The sequence below is a fragment of the Mycteria americana genome, chromosome Z (assembly GCF_035582795.1).
Source record: "Mycteria americana isolate JAX WOST 10 ecotype Jacksonville Zoo and Gardens chromosome Z, USCA_MyAme_1.0, whole genome shotgun sequence".
NCBI lineage: Eukaryota > Metazoa > Chordata > Aves > Ciconiiformes > Ciconiidae > Mycteria > Mycteria americana.
This window is the reverse complement of record NC_134396.1, coordinates 31,311,411-31,332,799: the sequence shown is the minus strand read 5'-3', so window position 1 is coordinate 31,332,799 and position 21,389 is coordinate 31,311,411. Positions and strand designations below refer to the sequence as shown.

At 39.4% G+C, this 21,389-nt stretch overlaps 1 protein-coding gene across 2 annotated transcripts in view; it reads left to right on the top strand.

Moving 5' to 3' along the window:
* The window catches only part of PCSK5 (proprotein convertase subtilisin/kexin type 5), a 259,698-nt gene that overhangs the window by 123,628 nt on the left and 114,681 nt on the right, over positions 1 to 21,389 (top strand). For both annotated transcript variants that reach the window (XM_075526631.1, XM_075526630.1), the window contains exon 9: positions 6,148 to 6,248. In XM_075526631.1, the coding sequence (XP_075382746.1) occupies positions 6,148 to 6,248 (101 nt within the window). The remainder of the gene's footprint in view (positions 1 to 6,147; positions 6,249 to 21,389) is intronic.

Sequence of the window (21,389 nt, the reverse complement as noted above, 5' to 3'; positions counted from 1 at the left end):
TTAATCTCTTAAATTTAAATAATTTTTAAATTTTTTTTAATGTGCAGTATCACGTTATGTGTCTTGTAGAATCCTGACTATACTACTTTCAACCTAAGTGGTGGCCAGAAAAATACTGCAGCACTTTGGCAAGCTCTCTTTTCCAGCAGCTTATGTTATCCACCATTAAATATACTACTAGTTAATCAACTTATTAATAATTAGTTTAGATCCTGTATCAGCTGTTTTACACTAGATAAAAACTTGGCAAATAGATGAAATTATTAGGGCAATACTGCTTACCCTTTCAAAATATTGACACTGTGAGGGTTTTCTTTCGATCTTCTGGAACTTCTCCAGTGTTCAAAGACTTGCTAAAATCAACAGTACAGTCTAACATGTTCCCTGTCCAGCTCTTATAAAAGTCTTTGGTGCTTCCAAACTTTCTGATTTAAACTTGCTATTTAAAATAGCTATAACTAGGAAGATGATTTATCATCTTCGTATGCTCTGAAAACTTCATTTAGATTTTTTTCCCAAAAAGGAACATTCAGTGAAGTAGCCATTTACTATACACTACTATTAACTATTCTATTGTTTCTGGACAATTAAAACAATATTGGGTTTGGGGATTCTTTTGCTTCTGATATATTTGAAAATAAAACACCCTTATACTTTATTCTGTTCTTGTGGCTTCAGCATTTGACCTTTGTCTTTCCTTACAACATCTATGCACCTTCTGTCTTCTAATTTTTATTAATTGCTATCCACTTCATCTTTTATTTGCTTTTATTTATTTATTTATTACTTCTTGCACCTGTCAGTGCTTGTTTTGTTGATCAGTATATCGTTGCTCATTTTTTTAAAATCTGGTAAAATATCTGTATGTTTATCAGTCCTTATTTGTAGTATACTACTTAGCTGATTTAATCTTTGCGCTTTCTTCTGATTTTTAATAGCTGTAGTTTTCTTGATGATTGTCTTCCATTGTTTTCAGTTAGCATGGACTTTCTGCTTTTACAGAATTACTATTTCAGTAAGAGACCATCGCTTATTTCTGACGTGTCACTCCCTTAAGACTTACACTAGAATCAAAAACACCTGGCGGTGATCTCACCTTTATTGTTAAAGACTTTCTTATGAACCATGAGAATAGATAATCTTTTAGTTTACTGAAGTATAGTACCCATCGCTTCTAGAATTTATGCACTGTGCTAATACTTGCAGTTTTATATGTTATTGTAAGATTTTTGAAAGGCATACTTTACAATTGAAAGATTAATTATTATATATAGAATGAACATACATTATCCCATAATTAGGGAAATAATGAAGAGATTTTACATAACATTATTGATAAAAAGATTTAAAGATATGCCTCTCTAAAAATGTCTTTAATTTGGAGTCTCCATTAGAGATCTCAGGTTATCAGAGATAAGTAAAAATAACTTTTAATTGAAATCCATCAATTCTGTAAGCACTGGTTGCTCTTACTAATCAGATCCTCCATTCTTTTGGGAACAATACAGTTGCATATGCCAATTTTAGATTATTCCTACAGAGTGCATCATTTTGCAGAGTGAATGGTAAAAGCATAAGCATACTGAGGAGCCATAAGAATTAACCCAAGTCCGTTGATCCTTTGTTTACCAGAACTTAATTTACCCTTGCACTCTTGTGCAAAGCAACTTTGATGTTGCATGTGCGATAAGATTCACTAATCTCAAATGCTTGGATATCAGACCGTAAATATTCCCTCCAAGACTCTTTTTCCTGTACTATATTATCAATTGACTTCTGAAACGCACAACCTATGTGAGGGTGTTTTACTACTGGTACTTGGCATTTAAAGCCAGGCAAGCCTGTTCCTCCTCCAGACGCCTTCAGTGACAAAGCAGAACAGTGTACAGTAGATGCAGTCAATAGCTTTCTGTTTGTGTTGTGTGTAAACCAGTTGTCCCCATAAGGTGATAACAACTACGTGTTGTAACAACTACTCTACAACAAATACAGTTGTCAAAGTATTTTTTCCTATTATTCTCTTCTGTGCTGTTTTGAATACTACAGGACAATGCTGGAAGATAGCTTCCCCACTCCAGACCATGCAGCTAGGATAGGTTAAGCACCACCTAACACAGTTATCTATATGGGCCTTTCGTTTATGAAACATGTTGCACAAGTGCATCACATTTCCTTTGAATTCCTTTTTCAAATTATTTCTTAAAGCACTAAGGAATTTACATATGAAAGTCCCTCACAGATATAATTCATAAACCTATTACATGACTTACCTTCTGAAAATAACCTCTATACTTACTGTGCCACCTATTTCTTTGTTTTCTAAAAAAGGCCAATTCATCTGCTGAGTTTCTTTCTCTCCTAAGATATATTTCTGCCTTGCTGACTACCTTCTGCTCTAAGCAGAACTTGAAACAAAAACACAAAAAACCCCAACATCTCCTGCCAGTTCTTAAAACACAAACAAAAACCTGCTCTTGTTCAGAAACTCTTTCAGGGTATCAAGATACACACAACACGGCACCTTCAGTTTTGGGTAGATACACATACACAAAGGATGTGAGAAGGAACAGTAGATTTTTGTTAAACCTTTGTCACTTCTAGGGACACAGGTTCATAGAAACCAACATATCTTGAAGAATTGTAGCAGAAGGTAAAAAATGGTTCAATCAGTTCAGAAAGCTCATGTCATGAAATATGGAATAGCAGGAAATGCAGAGGCTTGGGAGAGGAAGAGTGAGTATGTTCTCTGCTAAGGGAAATCCCATTTTTGACCTTAGTCATTAACCTCCCAATCAGTGAAACTAAAGATTGATGATGCATCCTTAATAATGACTGTACAGAAATGATATCTCCTTAATTCTTCAGCGCAAGTTTCTTCTGTAAAACTATTACAGTGTGTCTAGATTTTTTTCTTTAACAAATGTGTGCATTTTGTGAAAGCTGTTGGACTTGTGCATATGGCAGGTATTACAGTGCATTGTCATCATATTTGTCTGCCTTTCGTCAGGGCATCTGGTTGCTAATTTCATGTTGATTAACTTAGGCCAGTACCAGAAACATTGTCACTGTCTTCAGTCAAATCTAGTTGATTCAAAAGATTTAGAAGTTGATATAACTCATGGCCCTAGAAATATTGCATGGACTTCTCTTGAGTAGTCTGATCAGTATTTTCATAGATCAGCAGTTGTTACAAAGGTATTTGAAGCGTACAAATGTGTTGTACTCAACAAAAGATGCAAAAATGTCTCCTTCTCCCCACCCTATTGATCAGAACGACAGCTAATATACACTAATGACAGCTCATGGTGCTGTCAAATACCATGTCCTTTTATTGTGATTAATGATGTTGCCCTCATGTGGGTCAGGAATTTGGGGCATCATTTTTCTTCTGAAGCTTGCTCACCTGTTGGTGGTCCTGTACTCTTTTTTTGTCAGGGTAGAAATGACATTTCTCTGACAGTGAATCCATAGTGCTGAAAAACACGCCTCAGATCTTGGAGGTAATTTACACCTAAACATCTCAGCTCCTGTCAGTAACTTTCCCTTGAAATAGCTCAAATGGGATTTCCATTTAAGAAGCTTTCCCTACACATTTTCTGCTGAAATACTTGCTGAATGAAAGAGAGAGAGATAAGGGTCTGTAGTTCAAACTGCTGCCACAGCATCCGCTTAGAACATGAGAGACAACGTTGCCAAATAAAGAGGTGCCATGGTTTACTGTGCTTGATATCTGTAGCTACAGGACAATAAAACCACTCTGGAAGCGTGTTCTTCCAGAGGATGAGAAACACAGATAGCACAACACAGTGTGCTTTTCACTGTATTGAGAGAGGCTGTCTCTTAAGGAAAAGCTGCTATGAGGGCACTTCTCCCTGCCTGAGCTCCTGTAGGCTTTGCTACCCTTTGGTCCTCTGAGGAAAGCACCTGCTGCACCACTCTTTTGCAGGGGACAACGTACCAGGCTACAAAAGAGAGAAGCATGTTCTAGTCCCTTTTTCTGCCCTCTCTGTTTCCTGGCCTCCCTTCTATGCCTCGCCACAGCACTGGCCAGTGGTTTTCCAAATGGGATACCTGAATCTTGTAAGTCTCTGTTTGGGTGCATGTCCTCCTGTAGTCCTTGGCCATGTTAATCCCACCTGCAAAATCACTACTTGCATTTGCCCATATAGGCAGTGTAGTGTTAGGGCTGCTCCTGCTGCAGTTTCATCTCTTAATATTGTCAGGACATTTATAGAATTTGCATGCATAAAGGTTTTTCCAACAGGATTAATTTTCATTGTCTAAATTAATATACAGTCAATAGGAGGGAAGGCATGAGATAAAGAAATTATGTGAACATTTTATTTATGGGGTTCAACTTTTAGCTGATGACAGATAAAAGAAATTGTCTAACAAGGTGTGCATTAAATAATAGGGAAAAAAGGTTCTTTCTAGACTTCATTATTCTTGAATCTGGCCTTTGGCAAGTTCACTGATGTAAGGATATGGCATTATAAATGCTTTAATCCATCTTTTTTCAGCTTCTAGAAGCTTTCGTTTTGTTTCACTTGCTCACTACTTCTTTTCAACAGTCATTTCCTGGGTGCTGTTAGCTCCTTGTCTATTAGAAGTCTTTTGTGTTAGCTTGTGTATGCTCACATGTCGTGAAAACTTTCAGCAGCCTTATACAAATTATGTAATATGTAGACTACTGAATGTGGCTAATGCAAATGTGTGAAACCTATACCTCCTACGTGCAATTGCTTGTATTCTGCCCAGACGGGATGCAGCTGGTCTTTCAGGTCATATTTTGAATATCTTCCCGTTTCAAAACCAGACAGGCATTTTTACATGCCCTGTGCTTTTTTGTGATTTTTCGATTCTGTGATCCTCTCCTTCTCCCATCTTTGTGCATATTCATGTTGCAAATGAAGTATGATACTAATGAATTAGATGAAATGGAGACACAGTAATTCTGTATACTTAGGTAAGAAGCTGTGTAAGCAACTTCTCCTCTGCCCCTCAGGCAGATACTTAATGTCTACTGGTGACTGAACCTCAGGGATCAGCTGAAATGCTGAGAATAAGGTTTGGTGTCACAGTTCATTCACTCTGCCACCTTCATGGAGGTTTCTGTGCTGTGTACTGCTGTCTGCTAGTAACTGTTCTCAAGTCCTTGTGGGTTTTGCTTGAGCTTCTGTTAGGTAGTAGTGACTTCTTGTTTCTATTGCCTTGCTCTTGCTAGGAACCTCTTCTTCAGAAAGAGCACAGATTAGAGTCACTTTAGCTTAACATTGCCTGAAAGAAACAGAATTTAGAATAAACACATTTTTTGTATGTGATTTACTGTCTTACAGAAAGAATCTGCCTAAAATTCATTATGAGGTAGGAACATCCTAACACTATAAGGCTGTGCCTCTAGTTGGTATTGCACATTATAGTTTATACATGCACTTAGATTACATACAAAAATATGTGGCAGCATATAATTAAGCAACGCATAACAATTTAAAGCTGCAAACAACTAATTGGCTGGTGATGTCTAGGCCAAATTTGTGATTACATCAGGATTTTCCAATGAATTGTTGCTTAATTTCATGTGGATTACTTCATAAGGCATGAAGGAAGGATTAAACACAGTACTTAGCATGAGCCGAACCGTATTCTGTTCTTTCACATACTTCCAGTCTGACTTCAGGCAACCTAATTAACCCCTCCATACCTCTCTTATAGTCTCTAAAATGGGCATAACCCGTCTGTATATAGAGAGCACTGTGAGATTTAGTTCCTTCCTGTTTGTAAAGCACTTTGAGATTCTTGGATGGAAAGTGCTCTATAAATGCAAATAGAAGGGCAGAGTTCTATCTGTGCAGTTTTAAAACCTTCTGCATGTTTTACTAATTTACAAGTCTTTTTGTTGATCATGCCATGAAAAAAACTGAGACTAACTTATGTTTTCAGTGCAATACAGAGAACACTTCTCCAAGTTCCCAAGTGACTTCAAGCTCAGAACATGTAATGTCATGTATTCAGACACCTTTTGTTTTGCCTTTCCTTGAAATGAAAGAAGGAAATACCCTCCACGTACATGCGACTCATTTGAGCAAATGAAACCTGTTCTGATTTCTGAAGCTGTGTTCTAAATTTCACACATTCAATTTCTTCCAGATCACCACAGACCTGAGGCAGCGTTGCACAGACAGCCATACTGGAACCTCAGCCTCTGCGCCTATGGCTGCAGGCATCATTGCACTGGCACTGGAAGCAAAGTAAGATCTGAGTTATACTCTGAAAAAAAAAAATTAAGCATACGGAAAGGTCTTTCTCACTCATCCAGCACCTTTATCCAGGGATCTCAAAGTGCTTTGGAAACTTTGTTGTAGTAATTCGCAGTACCCTTCCAAGGGCAGGAGAGATTCACGTGCTTATTTCACATGCAGAAAAGCTGTGTCAGCACAGTGTGGAAATGATAGCAGAGTACTCAGTGTTGAAATAACTTGAAATGGTGTTGAGCCCAGGTGGTTTCCACTAAATGATGTACAGGATCCTCACAATGTCTTACAGTAGTGTCACAGTGCTGCCCAGATTTGCTGTACTCTGCAGGCTACGGTAGGTCGTCTCTTGCATTCGTCAGGCTCCTCTTAGTGGTGTCCATTCTTGAACGTTGAAGAGAGTTTTAGCATGGTGTTAGGCTACCATGAACAGAAATTAATATAGTATGAAAAATAAAAATTCTCAACTTCTGCATGCTGACACAAGTCTGTTTTTTCTAATGGGTTAAGTTCCTCAGCTGTAAAAACCATGGATAGTGTAGCTCCATAGTCCTTTTACCTTTAGCTCAGAATAGTTTCCGTCTTATAAGCATTTTCTCAACTGCAGGATTTTGTTCTCTGTGTCTAATATGTATCTTTAATGTGCTTTATGGAGCAGCAGAAATACTGGAGATTGATCAGGTAAATCTGCATTTCAAAAACTTTTGCATTACTTTGCGCTGTGTTGGATAACATTTGCAGGTGTAAGGTGGAATGCTCTACCCCAAATCCTGCTTGAAATCAAATGTTTCTAACTGCTAGGAGATTGATTCTATTAAATTCTGAAGAAAACGAGTTTCCTCTGGAGGCAGCCAGCTCCTTTGAAGGAAGTAAAAAATTTGCACATAATAGTCATTTCAAATTGTATGTAATTCATAGCACCAGAATTATGTTTCCATCTTTAATGTTGCTTTTTTGAAGAAACCATGGGCCAATATGCAACACAGAATACTTTTTTGCTGTTGAGTTATAGTCATGAGAATAAGAGTTAGTAATTGAAGAGCTGACATAATCTTAAGTAGTGCAGTGCTTGTACCATTATAGTTAGATTTTCTTAATGCAGTTATTAGAAACAAAGGTTTTTTGGAAAGTTAATATAATGCCATTATTATTTTTTAAAAAAATCTTTTTAATCCCTTCTTAATCTCAGTTTTAAAATCCTTAAGTTCATTCTAAACAGTCTGCACATGCAGATAAAATTGCACGTGCATAAATTTCGTTCTGGTGAAAGTTTTTCTAATTATTTCTTAATGAACAGAGGTTGCTTGTAATTTATGGTTTGTATTTTATATGATATTTTGTGTGCGTTTTCTCACAAATGATTGTTGTAATTGAAAGTTTCGAAGAGTTATAGTACACAATACCTACAACCAAGCTATTGCTGATTGTGACATCTTAAAACACACTGAGAAGCTTACACTTTACACAACCTTTTTTCTCTGTGAACTTTGGTGATTATATCAATGGGAAATCCATGTTATTGCCTATGGACTAGTATTTTTTTTTCCAAATTAATAGTTGTTATGATAGGAACAAAGACTATGTTAAAGCTTCACATGCAGTGATGGAGACAATATGTGCCAGTGAATAAAGATCCTAGTCACTTTTTTATATTTGTAGTGCTGTGTTGCATGGTGCGAACAAGAGAGTCAGGGTGAAAATGTATTAATTTTGCCTCCTTTCAGACTCAATTCAGTTTCAGTATATGGAGGGTTCTTACTTATTTCCAAATCTTAGCCTGTGTATTTGAATAGATACAAAGGAATTATATTAATAATATCATAAATGTGGTTTTCCTAATTTGTATTCCATTCACTAACTTTTCTCTCCTATGTATACTTACAACCAATTTTCTGAACGTAGCCACCATCAAGAAGTGAAAGAAAAAATTAAAAAAAAAGGAAACTAGGGAGAGAAATATTTCCAGGTTTCCCGTGCTGTTTTTCCCCATAAATTAATCCAGTCCTAGGATTGGAGAAACCTTTGGTCTTGTGAAGTTATAGATTATGAAGTAAGGCCTTTAATATTACAAGGAGATCATATCATAATATATTACATTTTAATGTCTGGGATTTGTTTGTATGAAGTCTACTCATATTATTTTAAGCAGTTTCTGAATGGTAATTCTTATTTATTTATGTGATTTAAAAATTCAGGTTGTATTTTTCACCTGTGATACCTGCCAATTTAGGTGATCCTAAATAAGTGCTAGGAATTAAAATATGCAAAAAGAAGTTTTGAAGCCATCTTAAGTATTTTCTCCAATACTTCTAAAATACATGGCATGCAAGGGACACATAATATTGTGGCTTAGCATAAGAGCTTACTGGAACTAGTTTGCATTCAAACAGAGTTTGCATTTACATAGACTCTTCCTTAGATTCAATATTAGTGCCTGTGCTAATAGCACTAGTGTTTATATGAGATTTTTTTTAAAAAGACTATTAGGAAAGGAGTTTTGCAAGGTTAATTGTGCTCTTCGTACAGGAATCTGCTTAAAAATTGGAGCACTTAGTCCTGAACACTTCTTGAATATGTCTGTAATGACGTATACTTTCATTCCACTTCTTGCTGGAAAACACAACAAAGTATACCATGGAAGGGTTTTGAGCCTACGAGGTTGGTTTTTCCCAGTAGCCAAGTTCTGTTCCTAGGAGACATCAGGAGGTGAACAGAGCACTAGTCTGGCCTGGATATGAGTTAGAACAGCCAAGAGGTTGCTTCAACTCACACGCAAAGGTACATTAAACCAATGGACAATGAGCAAGGCAGATTTCCTCTCCAACCTGCCACTTTCTTTCATAAGCCCCATATGGTAGGATTGGCAAATAGCTGATGGAGGACCTCTTCTTACCTGCCTACTGATTTGAACCCTCCACTTAGTTGGTTTTTCTAACTGGGATCTGCTCCTGAAATCCTGGCAACAAATTGTTTTGGGATAGTGGTCTGCTTACTACCCCAATTTCAAATAATGTGAAAGCATCTTTTTTATGAATTGCATTTTTGGTCCAGTATTTGAATATCAAGTGGATGTTTTCCTGCAGGAACCAAAGAAGTGTAACTGAGTTTCACACTTCTTGTCTGGAATCCCCGAGGGCATAATGCAGAAATGTAAATATGCAACAACTGTCACACAAAGAAAGACATCTCTTAATCTTCATATTCTGTGGTTTTCTTATGGTATTCAGGTAGTTAACTGTTTTATCTGATGGTTCCCAGTGTGTCTAGTATCCTGTTCAGGCTCTATGAATAAATGCTTCCTTGTGTATTGCACTTCTTAGTCATTACGTAATGTTGAATTTTGCTAATTGTCAACCAGCAATTATGGCTATAAAGTATAATCGATTTAGTCAGCAGAGGCAGCAATCTTCTTACTAAAAATAAACTGTTTGCATTGCATAGTACCATCTACTGTTGATATAAGAAATACTCTTTCTCATTGGTGAAAGGTTTGCATTTGGGATTTGGGTGAATCAGAGTCAGGAGAGACAGTATGCCCACATTTGTTCCAGTGAGCATTGTGCTATGTTCCTTTGGAGAAGCCAAATGTAAAAAGAATCTTATGTTGCTGACGGAAGAATACATTATACATCCCCAAGTCAACTGCATGCTCCACTATCTATAAGCCAATGCATGTTTTCCAACCCATGGTATATAAACTGCAGTTACATGAGTAAGATGTAGCACCTGAAATGGAAGTCTTAATCTGCTATGTTTCTACTGTGTGGTATACTCAGTGGTATAGCTTTGGAGAGAGTCTGTTTTCTTCCATGATTCTCTTCACATGAGCTGTATACTTCATTTGTCTTTGGTTACATGAAACCAAGGCTGGGCAGTGCTGGGAAGAGATAAAGAATTCAGTGAATTCTGATACCAACGATCCGTTCAGAAAAGTGACAATGCACCGCATTCTTCTAAAAGGCAGTATAATCGAGTGTAATCACTGAGATGAAAGGAAAATGGAGTTCACATTGCAAGGGGTCAAGAGTGTCAGAGGAACATACTTCGGATTTCTGAAAACTGATCAGATACTTGCAGTACTTCCCATATTGATTGATTTTCTTACAGAAAGGAGAAAAGCAGTAGACTGTCTGGCAAGGGAGAGTTTTGGATACAGAGAACATATTTCTATATCATCAAAGTTATGAGGAGTTTGCTTGTTCATATAGTCAGAGGCTAAAGGTGATGAGACAGTTGAGGCTAACTGTGGAAGTGTTGTCAAGTGACCTCTGCATGTAGGCTTCCAGTGTAGGAGAAGGAGAGGTTATCATTGAAGTCCATCAGCTTTAGCTAGGTCTTTGCTCTGTTGATTGACTGCCTATTATAAAAGGGAACACTAGAGTGTGTGAGTTAGAAATCTTTTTGTGAATCTTTGCATTTTTGGAGTAGTTTTAAAATAATGCTCTTAATGGTGAAGTATTTGAAAAATGTAAGCATAAATAAATGCTTAATTTAGAAACTGTGTTTCTCTTGAGCTTTAACCACCTGCACCACTTATGCAATTTCAGTTACTATATTGAGATTGACTTGGAAGCATTTTCCTGAATTCAGGTTGCCCAGTGTTTCCCATTTTAAGGTCCTGTTTTCAGGACCTTACATGTAACTTTGCCAAAGAATAATCATTTGGTCTGAAATTTTTCATGTAACTTGCTTTAAAAAGGTTTTAAGAAAATTCCATCCAGACATGTCTTAAACTGAGTCTAGGTTAAAAAAAAAAAAGATTGACTGGGATAATTTTTAACTTTTTCATTGAGTTTTACTGTGTCCGTGCTTTGGAGCAACAGCTGGAAATAGAACAAGTGGATAGCCATTGTTCTGGTGCCTTTTACGTTCACAAGCTTTTCAAAAATGTCACTTGGCGTGTGCTCAGTTGAGAGTTTTAAGAGTTTGACAGCCCTATCCCCAGTAGTTTCTTGGTCCTCCAGGTGTTCCCCAGCCTCAACATTTAGAGGCTGCTTAGGGTTGTCTCTGAAGTTGCTGTTAGGGGTGCTGCTGGCTGTTCAGCTTGAGAGCAGGGAGCCCATCTGCTTTTCCCTGTCTGTGTTCTTGCAGCGAGAGGGAAGCGAGGAAGGTGGAAGAGGAGAAGGTTCACTGGATTGCAGTCTCCCTGCAGTCTTTCTTTTGAGATTCCTTTTACCACACTGTGTAGCTCAACTGCATTAAAAGTGATCAGTATCATTGGACTTGGGAGATAGGTCAAATCAATAGCCTGGGTACCACGGTAATCGTAACTGCCTGCATTAACCCAAGATAGTGTAAGGCTTCCCCACATGCACAGTCACAGCTGGTTCTAAAACTGGCAACTGACCTAAGGTTTTCGTTGCTGTTGCTTCCATGCCGTTGTCCCCCAGCAGACTGTGCACGCTGTCTTTTGGATAGTCCCATTTCATTCTTCCTCTGGAGAAGGGACAATAAGGGATGTGATTCACGTACCTCCCTCTCAAGGGGTTTCTCCTCAGAAAGTCATCATTATTGACCTGCAGTTGGGCCATTGGTTGTTTTCTTTTTGGCACTTAGGGTTTTCTATCTCTGGGAAAAACATTATACTCTGTAGGCTCTGGAATCTGCCAGCGCTGTGTGTACTGCAGATTTGACACAGGTACACCAGAACACCATTGCTGGTGGATGTATGGCTGCTTATCCTGCTGTTCATCTGAAGGAATATATCTGTCATGTCATATCACAACTTGCTTGTATTCTATCCTAAAAAACAGTATGAAGATAATCCAAAAGATGGTTGTAGCCAATGCAAAGGCCTTCAGACACTGACTGATGAAGAGACTAGAATGACATAAAATAGAGCCAGACATAAACTGATAAAGATGATGTTGTGCAGGCAAATGCTATTACCTTGAAAAGATGGTCAAAAAGCTATAGCTTCGAATGGACAATTCTGATATTGTAGAATTTGTGAGCTTGAGATGATTAATATGTTTAAAATATGAGTGATATACTGAAGTTACTTAGTGACTGTTGAAATGGGTGGATCCAGTGTGTCTTTCCACAGTGAAACTTGGCAAATATCAGGACACTTCAGAATGTAGTTGGTTTAAATTATGTGTTCTTAATGAGTTTTAGTCAGCAATTGGTTTTCAGATGTTATCACTGCTCTTCTTTGTCCAGTACCTAAATTAAGCTATTAATGGAAAAAGAGGAGGAATATGACAATTAGTGTAAGCCTACTGACAGCAATTTTGATCCTAGAAAGATATTTTCCCAAAATTTCATTAATTGCACATCTCTTTAGACAGAGGTCTATTGCATATGCCATTAACCCTACTAATAATTGACCTTTGACTTCCAGTATTTTCAGTTTCAACTAATTTTTTTAAAGGAGTGTCATCTTTAGCCAGGCTCGAGTTTCTTTCAAAGAGATCTCATGGGGTAAAATTGAATGCGAATCAGAAATTAGCAGGAGAAATGGCAAATTTCTGACAAGCAGTCTGGAACCCAGAAAAGAAGTGTGAGCAAAGAGGGAACTGAGAGCTAACTCTGAAGTAACCAAATGGTTTTGTTTGATATACTAGTTGAATGAAGAGTGGTTTACCAGGTCAGAAAATGGAAATACCACTAGAGCAGAAACTTAAGTTACATTTGCAGGGAAAGAGCTACATGCTGATCAGCAGGCACATAATATTCTTTACTTTTCTAGCAGGAATTTAACAGGATTATTTGAGCGTATATGACAATTAGAACCTGTAAGGGTGTCAGACATGTCAAAACCATGTATTTTTTATGTTCTTGCTTATGCATGACTGGATTGTTAAACACTGGGGTCCATTTTTGTATCTTCTTATTTTCAGGAATGAAATGGCTATGGTGTAGACCATTTAGACACCTAAGCACAGGATAAGCACAACAATTAGAGGCTGTCTTCATGTATCATCCCTCTTAAAATTCTGTGCTGCAACAGGCATCTTCACACTGACTCGTTATGTGACCTGGGAAAGAAGAATGTCTCCCATTAACACAGCTAATATTCCTGTCCATGAGGCTATATATTGGAGTCATTAGGACAGGTAGTAGGGTTGTAGATCTCATGGGACAATTCAGCTGATTTGTAAGTGATGGAAATGTGTGAATAAACCAGGCAACCATTTCTTATGTTTTGTTTATAAATTCATCATAAAGCCCTTAATGTTGGTGTTACGTAGAAATTAGTGATGAAAATGATCTCCTACTGCTCTACAAGATGTCTAGGGCACAGAGACTCCTTTTTATAGCATTATCCATGTCTGTTCTCTCATAGCCAAGATTTCCACAGAAGGTTAATTGATACTTCCAAATTGAATGGTGATCCTCTTCTTAATCCACCCTGTGATACTGTGTTTTTCCTTGATTCTTTGAAGAAAAGTTTATTGTATTCTTCCAGCAGTTCTCATCAGACTCTGCTATTTTGGCGAGAAATATTTTTTCAGACAGGCCACCTTTGTCACATTCAAATTGCTGGTTATGAAGATAATGTAGCAATCATTATTCTTGTTGCTAACCATATCATTTTGCTAAAAAAAAACAAACCAAAGTTTCACCCTAAATTTTGTTTATTGCATTGAGTGATATTTTAGCTAATTGTCTCTCTTGCACCAATTATTTATTCTGAACAGGGGTTTTTTTTTGGCACAGTATCATTGTGCAAAAGGACAGAGCCTGAATTCTTTACTATTTCCAGGATTAGCTCAATTGTCACGAGGGAGACTACTTGTGGAATGAAGAAATCAGATTTGGCCAAAAATTATGATCTACTATTTCTAAGCAGCCTGTTTAAAGATACAGTTAAATCTCAAATGAATATTACTGTAATATAATTTAATATATTTGTCCTATTTAATTTTTTCCCATTTACCTTGTTTCATAAACATTTTGAGAAGCCTGAAAGAAGAGGGCTGTACTTTAGAGTATAACTATTGGTTAAGGACACAACATTCATTATTTTTTGGCTGCTGTACAAGAACTTTTGTATGTAATTATTCTCACTTCTGCTTATTCTGGTTTGATTTTGAGTATTGTCTGGTATGTGTAATCCCAAGGCAATTTCAGATGAGACATTGAAGAAAAATTTTCTGGAAGGAAATTGCCCATTTTTTTAAATCAGTCCATTATCAAGCAGAGTTAGTACTGTTCTTGTTAATGCATTTGTTCATTTCAAGATGTTTAGCCATTAATTCTTCTGAGATTAATCAAGTGGTAAATCAATTAACATCAGTGACATCTTGTCTGGATCTGGGGCCCACATGGCTAGCAAACAACTGTTTACTCACTTAGGATCCAATTTTGACATGTTTTACAAATATTTGACCAATTCTGTGATTTTTCCAGATGCTTTAAAATTGGCTGCTAGACTATCTTGTTTAAAAAAAACAAAACAAAAAATCCATCTTCTTTCTCCAAATGAACTGCTATTTTGACATCATTCCAGTTTCTTTCTTTTCTTTTTTTTTTTTTTTTTAAGTTTCTGAAAAAAATTATGGGCAAACAATTGCAGACCTATTTTGTTTCAAGTGAGCTGTCTACTGTAAAGAGAAAATTTCAATCTGGCAATAGCTCAATTCTTAGTATAGTGAAGGTCCTATAGTAGGCCACAGAAATTGGTTTGAATATTGTTCTCATCTTGTGAAATCTCTTAGATATAAATATTCCCAAACTGCCATTCCTTGAGAAGAAAACATAAAAATCTTATGAATTATACAGTAAGCAAGGAGATTTGGAAGTTGCATAAAAGACAGATTGATTTAACTGTATACCATGTCGTGTCCTGGAAATCAGACCTTTGATCAAGGTTTTCTGCCCCAGAAGTTCTTACATTATTTTTTATGATTAGATAAGGATGGTAGATACAACATTGAATGGCTCAGTTTTCAAGATCTGCCATGATTATCTTGAATCTCTCCTTTAGAAGTTGAGAGGAGGATTTTAGTGCCTTATTTTTCACCAGTAGCAGGGACAGCTTGCTTTATAGAATAACAGATTGTTTAGATTCCAAATTATAAAGAATGCAGCTCTTGGGATTCCTGGATGTCTTCCTGAAGGCCTGAAACATGTTTTTCTAAGACTTTACACAGGGTCCCAGTGAAATTCCTGAGCTGGTATAAAATCATATTGATTTTTTTTCTTGAAGGATGTTACATGACTGTCCAAGCATACCCTATCTTACAAACTCTTAATGCTCCTTACATTCCATGACATTTTTTTTTTCAGTCATTTTTACCAGCTCAGCTGGATAAACAATTACTGTCATTCTAGTCCAACTGTCTAGTGTGAGAAATTCCACTTTAAGAAAACAAATTTATCTATGGACATATTAATACTTTAATAAATGCTCAGCGACAGAAGGCATCAGCTCTCCTTAAAAATAACAGAATAATTTAAACATGGGAATACCCTTATATCTTGTAGACAAAAACAGAGAGAAATTAAATGGCCATGAACTGATACAGCTTGGAAGAAATTACAAAAAATTCTGGCTGCAATTAATAAGAGATTCACTTAAAAATCATCTTCCTTCTTAAGATTATTCCATTTCCTCTTCCTGTTTCAACAATGAGCATAGACAGGACTTTCTGTGTTGACTCTAGAAGAATACATGCCGCTTCCTGTGGTGTCCCAGCAGTACATAGAAAGGTGCTACGTTACATCAGCATACCCATGGCTCACACACCTACTGGGAAATGTTCTGTACTGGAAAAGATACACTCAGAATTAAGATCATACTACTGCAAAGGAAATGAGAAAAATATATATAGTTAAATGGTTTGGTCCCTGTCTTTGCATTATTCTTTACAATCTTGTTACATAAAAGAAGTCTGACATTTTTAGGCAACTCCTACTTGTTTTCAAGCATATGGATTATAAGGCTATTGGAAAATCAAATGTGTAAAAATCAGTTATATGTGAGTGAATGTCCTATATGTCCCAAGTTTTTCTCTCCTCTGTGGAATTATGGACCATGGTTCTGAAATTGGTTTTAATTTTCAGTAATTCCACCAACACAGGGGAACTTCCATGAACGTACGTCTACAAGCACACAGAGGATAGGCTAGGAGCAAGCTGACTGCAGGTTTGCAGTAACTTATGCGTCCCTACTGCCTTCTAAAGCTGCAGCTTGTGGAAGCTGAAATTTGTCACCTGAAAACCTAAATTTGTCACCTGAATTTGTCACCTGAAAACCTAAACTGATGCATCCTGAATGAAGAAGAAAGTGCTCATTTTTTAATTGATTATCACATGTATTTACTGATTGCTTCCTAATAGCTTGATTTAAGCTCACAGGATAAGCAGGATACTACTTCCATATTTAAGCACCGTGAAGCACTGATTACTCAAGTATTTCCAAAAAGATATTCTCTTGACAAAACAAGTTCTGGAAGATGTGAAACAATATGTGCGGGATGCCAATCCACACAACATTCATTTGTGTACATCAAACAGAAAGCTGAGTGAGATTTTGCTGTGTCTTCCACTGTCAGGGTGTCGTGGTTTAGCCCCAGTCGGAAACCAAGCCCCACACAGCCGCTCACTCACCCTCCCCCACAGTGGGATGGGGGAGAGACTCTGAAGAGCAAAAGTAAGAAAACTCATGGGTTGAGATAAGAACAGTTTAATAATGGAAATATAATAATAATAATAATAATAATAATAATAATAATAATAATAATAGGAAGAAGAAGAAGAAGAAGAATTGTAATGAAAAGGAAAACAACAAGAGAGAGAGTGAGAGAGGAACAAAACCCAAGAAAAAAAACAAGTGAAGCAACTGCTCACCACCCGCTGACCGATGCTCAGCCAGTCCCCAAGCAGCGATCGCTGCTCCCTGGCCAACTCCCCCCAGTTTATATCCTGAGCATGATGCCATATGGTGTGGAATAGCCCTTCCACCAGTTTGGGTCAGCTGTCCTGGCTGTGCCCCCTCCCAGCTTCTTGTGCACCTGGCAGAGCATGGGAAGCTGAAAAGTCCTTGACTTATTGTAAACATTACTTAGCAATAACTAAAACATCAGTGTGTTATCAACATCATTCTCATAGTAAATCCAAAGCAGTGAAGTATACCAGCTACTAGGAAGAAAACTCTATCCCAGCTGAAACTAGGACAGTATCCACCCCTTACTCTATACCATCTACATCATGCCCAGGTCCTACCTTTTCCAATACATTCCAATTAATCACCACCACCTTCCCTGTCTTTCGATGTATATGCACACAGATATCATTCCCTAAGACTATGGGCCATCCCTCTAAAATATCGATTGAGTTCATTTAGTCCATGACTTTGGGCTCCATCTCTCATAACAGTCTTTCAGGGCAGGAGAGATGGTGCGTGGGGTTGGACTGTTGCATGCTGAAGCCAGTTCTGGTTCCATCACTGCTGCACTTTGCTCAGTTTCATCAAAGTTCATTCTTCATTAATCTAGGTGATTCTTACTCTAATACCATTGATATGGCATGTAGCAACATAGTGGTGATGACATGCAGTATTATATAGCAATTAACATCATACCATTCAGTCCATTGCCTGTTCTCACCCAAAATCAAATCTCCTTGAGGTGCACATCAGAATTCCCCATCCTCCCACATCACCAAGTGCACCCAGGTCCTTGAGCAAAAGCAATCCCATGAATGGGTTTGACTTTGCCTGAGGCAGGAGTAACCCAGACTGTCTTCCCCGGCATGTTTTCTATGTGCACTACAGGGACTTTCTACCCCTCCACAGTACATGAAAGTTTTGATTGGGCAGGGCCAGCTCAACTGGCAGATCCCCCAGTGTTGACTAACCAGGTGGCCTTTGCTAAATGCGTGTCCCAGTGTTTCAATGTCCCACCACCCATTGCTCTCAGCGTCATCTTTAACAGCCCACTGTATCGTTCCATTTTCCCAGAGGCAGGTGCATGACAGGGGATGTGATATACCCACTCAATGTCACACTCTTTGGCCCAGGTGTCTATGAGGCTGTTTCCGAAGTGAGTCCTGTTGTCTGACTCAATTCTTTCTGGGGTGCCATGTCACCATAAGACTTGCTTTTCAAGGCCCAGGATAGTGTTCCAGGCGGTGGCATGGGGCACAGGATATGTTTCCAGCCATCCGGTGGTTGCTTCCACCATTGTAAGCACATGGCGCTTGCCTTGGCGGGTTTGTGGGAGTGTGATATAACCGATCTGCCAGGCCTCCCCATATTTGTATTTCAGCCATCGCCCTCCATACCACAGAGGCTTTAACCACTTGGCTTGTTTGATTGCAGCGCATGTGTCACATTCATGGATAACCTGTGCAATAGTGTCCATGGTCAAGTCCACCTCTCGATCACGAGTCCGTCTATATGTTGCATCTCTTCCTTGATGGCCTGAGGTGTCATGGGCCCACCAAGCTATAAATAATTCACCCTTATGTTGCCAGTCCAGATCCACCTGAGCCACTTCAGTCTTAGCAGCCTGATCCACCTGCTGGTTGTTTTGATGTTCTTCAGCGGCCTGACTCTTGGGTACATGAGCATCTACGTGACGTACTTTTACAAGCATGTTCTCTACCTGGGCAGCAATGTTTTGCCACAATGCTGCAGCCCAGATGGGTTTGCTTCTGCGCTGCCAGTTGTTCTGCTTCCATTGCTGTAACCGCCCCCACAGGGCATTTGCCACCATCCATGAGTCAGTATAGAGATAGAGCACTGGCCACTTTTCTCATTCAGCAATGTCTAAAGACAGCTGGATGGCTTTCACCTCTGCAAACTGACTCGATTCACCTTCTTCAGCAGTTCCTACAACTTGTCGTATAGGAGTCCATACAGCAGCTTTCCACCTCCAGTGCTTTCCTACAATATGACAGGACCCATCAGTGAACAGGGCATATTGCTTCTCATTTTCTGGCAATTTATTGTACACTGGGGCCTCCTCAGCACGCGTCACCTCCTCCTCTGGTGATATTCTGAAATCTTTGCCTTCTGGCCAGTCCATAATTCCTTCTAAGATTCCTGGGCCATTGGGGTTTCCTATTCGAGCCCGTTGTGTGACCAGTGAGACCCACTTACTCCACGTAGCATCAGTTGCATGATGTGTAGAGGGGACCCTCCCTTTGAACATCCAACCCAGCACCAGTACTCGGGGTGCCAGGAGGAGCTGTGCTTCAGTACCAACCACTTCCAAAGCAGCTCGAACCCCTTCATATGCTGCCAATATCTCTTTTTCAGTTAGAGTATGGCGGGCCTCGGATCCTCTGTATCCCCGACTCCAAAAGCCTAAGGGTCGACCTCGAGTCTCCTCTGGTGCTTTCTGCCAGAGGCTCCAGGTAGGGCCATTCTCCCTGGCTGCGGTGTAGAGCACATTCTTTACATCTTGCCCTGCCCGGACTGGCCCACGGGCTACAGCATGAACTGTCTTCTCTTTAATTTGTTCAAAGGCTTGTTGTTGCTCAGGGCACCATTTGAAATCGTTCTTCTTCTGGATCGCTTGGTAAAGAGAGCTTACAATCAGACTGTAATTTGGAATATGCATTCTCCAAAAACCCACAATGCCCAAGAAAGCTTGTGTTTCCTTTTTGCTGCCTGGTGGAGACATGGCTGTTATTTTGTTAATCACATCCATTGGGATCTGATGACGCCCATCTTGCCATTTTATTCCTAAAAACTGGATCTCCTGTGCAGGTCCCTTGACCTTTGTTCTATGGCAAAACCGGCTTTCAGGACGATTTGGATTATTTTCTTCCCTTTCTCAAAAACTTCTTCTGCTGTATTGCCCCACACGATGATGTCATCGAGGTATTGCAGATGTTCTGGAGCTTCACCCTGTTCCAGTGCTGTCTGGATCAGTCCATGGCAAATGGTAGGGCTGTGGTTCCAGCCCTGGGGCAGTCCATTCCAGGTGTACCGGACGCCCCTCCAAGTGAAAGCAAACTGTGGCCTGCACTCTGCTGCCAAAGGGATTGAGACAAAGGCATTAGCGATATGAATTGTAGCATACCATTTGGCTGCCTTTGACTCCAGTTCGTATTGAACTGCATGTCCAGCATGTCCAGCATGTCCAGCATGGCAGCACTCAGCGGTGGCGTGACTTCATTCAGGCCACGATAGTCCACTGTCAGTCTCCACCCTCCATTAGACTTTTGCATTGGTCATATAGGACTGTAAAAGTTGAGCGAGTCTTACTGATCACTCCTTGGCTCTCCAGTTGATGAATCAGTTTATGGATGAGAATCAGGGAGTCTTGGTTGGTGTGATATTGCTGCCAGTGCACTGCTGTGGTGGTAATTGGCAGCCGTTGTTCTTCGACCCTCAGCAACCCCACAACACAAGGATCCTCCGAAAGACCAGGCAAGGTGGACAGCTGTTTAATTTCCTCCTCTCCAAGGCAGCTATACCAAAAGCCCACCGGTACCCTTTTGGGTCCTTGAAACACCCTCTCCTGAGGCAGTCTATGCCAAGGATGCACGGAGCCTCTGGGCTAGTCACAATGGGGTGCTTCTGCCAGTCATTCCCAGTTAGGCTCACTTCGACCTCCAATACTGGAGGGATGTCCCTGTCACTCCAGAAATACAGATGGGTTCTGCCCCTTTATAGCTTGATGGCTTTAGGGTACACTGTGCACCGGTGTCCCCTAGAGCCTTATACTCCTGTGGGTCTGATGTGCCAGGCCATCGAATCCACACAGCCCAGTAAACCCGGTTGTCCCTTTCCTCCACCTGGCTGGAGGCAGGGCCCCTCCATTCATGGTCACAGTACTCGTTACCCACTTCTTGTAAATACAAGTCAGGAGTTCCTTCATTAAAATCAGGAGTAAGATCAGCCCTTCTACTCTGTCTGGGAAACTGCCTGCTGGAAACTGGAGCAGCAATTTTCCTGGAAGAACCTCCTTGCAACTCACGTACCTGTGCATCTAAGCTTGAGGTAGATTTTCCATCCCACTTCCTCATATCCTCTCCATGGCCACACAGGTAAAACCATAGGGTGCTCCATGGTGTGTACCCTCTATATCCTCTCTCTTGAGCAGAAGAATGCTGACTCCTAATAGCTGAGATACTGGTCTGTACAGGTGGAGAGTAGGACCTAACCTCTTTGAGTTGCTGGACCTCCCAGGACAGTTTCTCCACAGCCAAGATGAGGGAGGAGGAGAGACTTTCTTC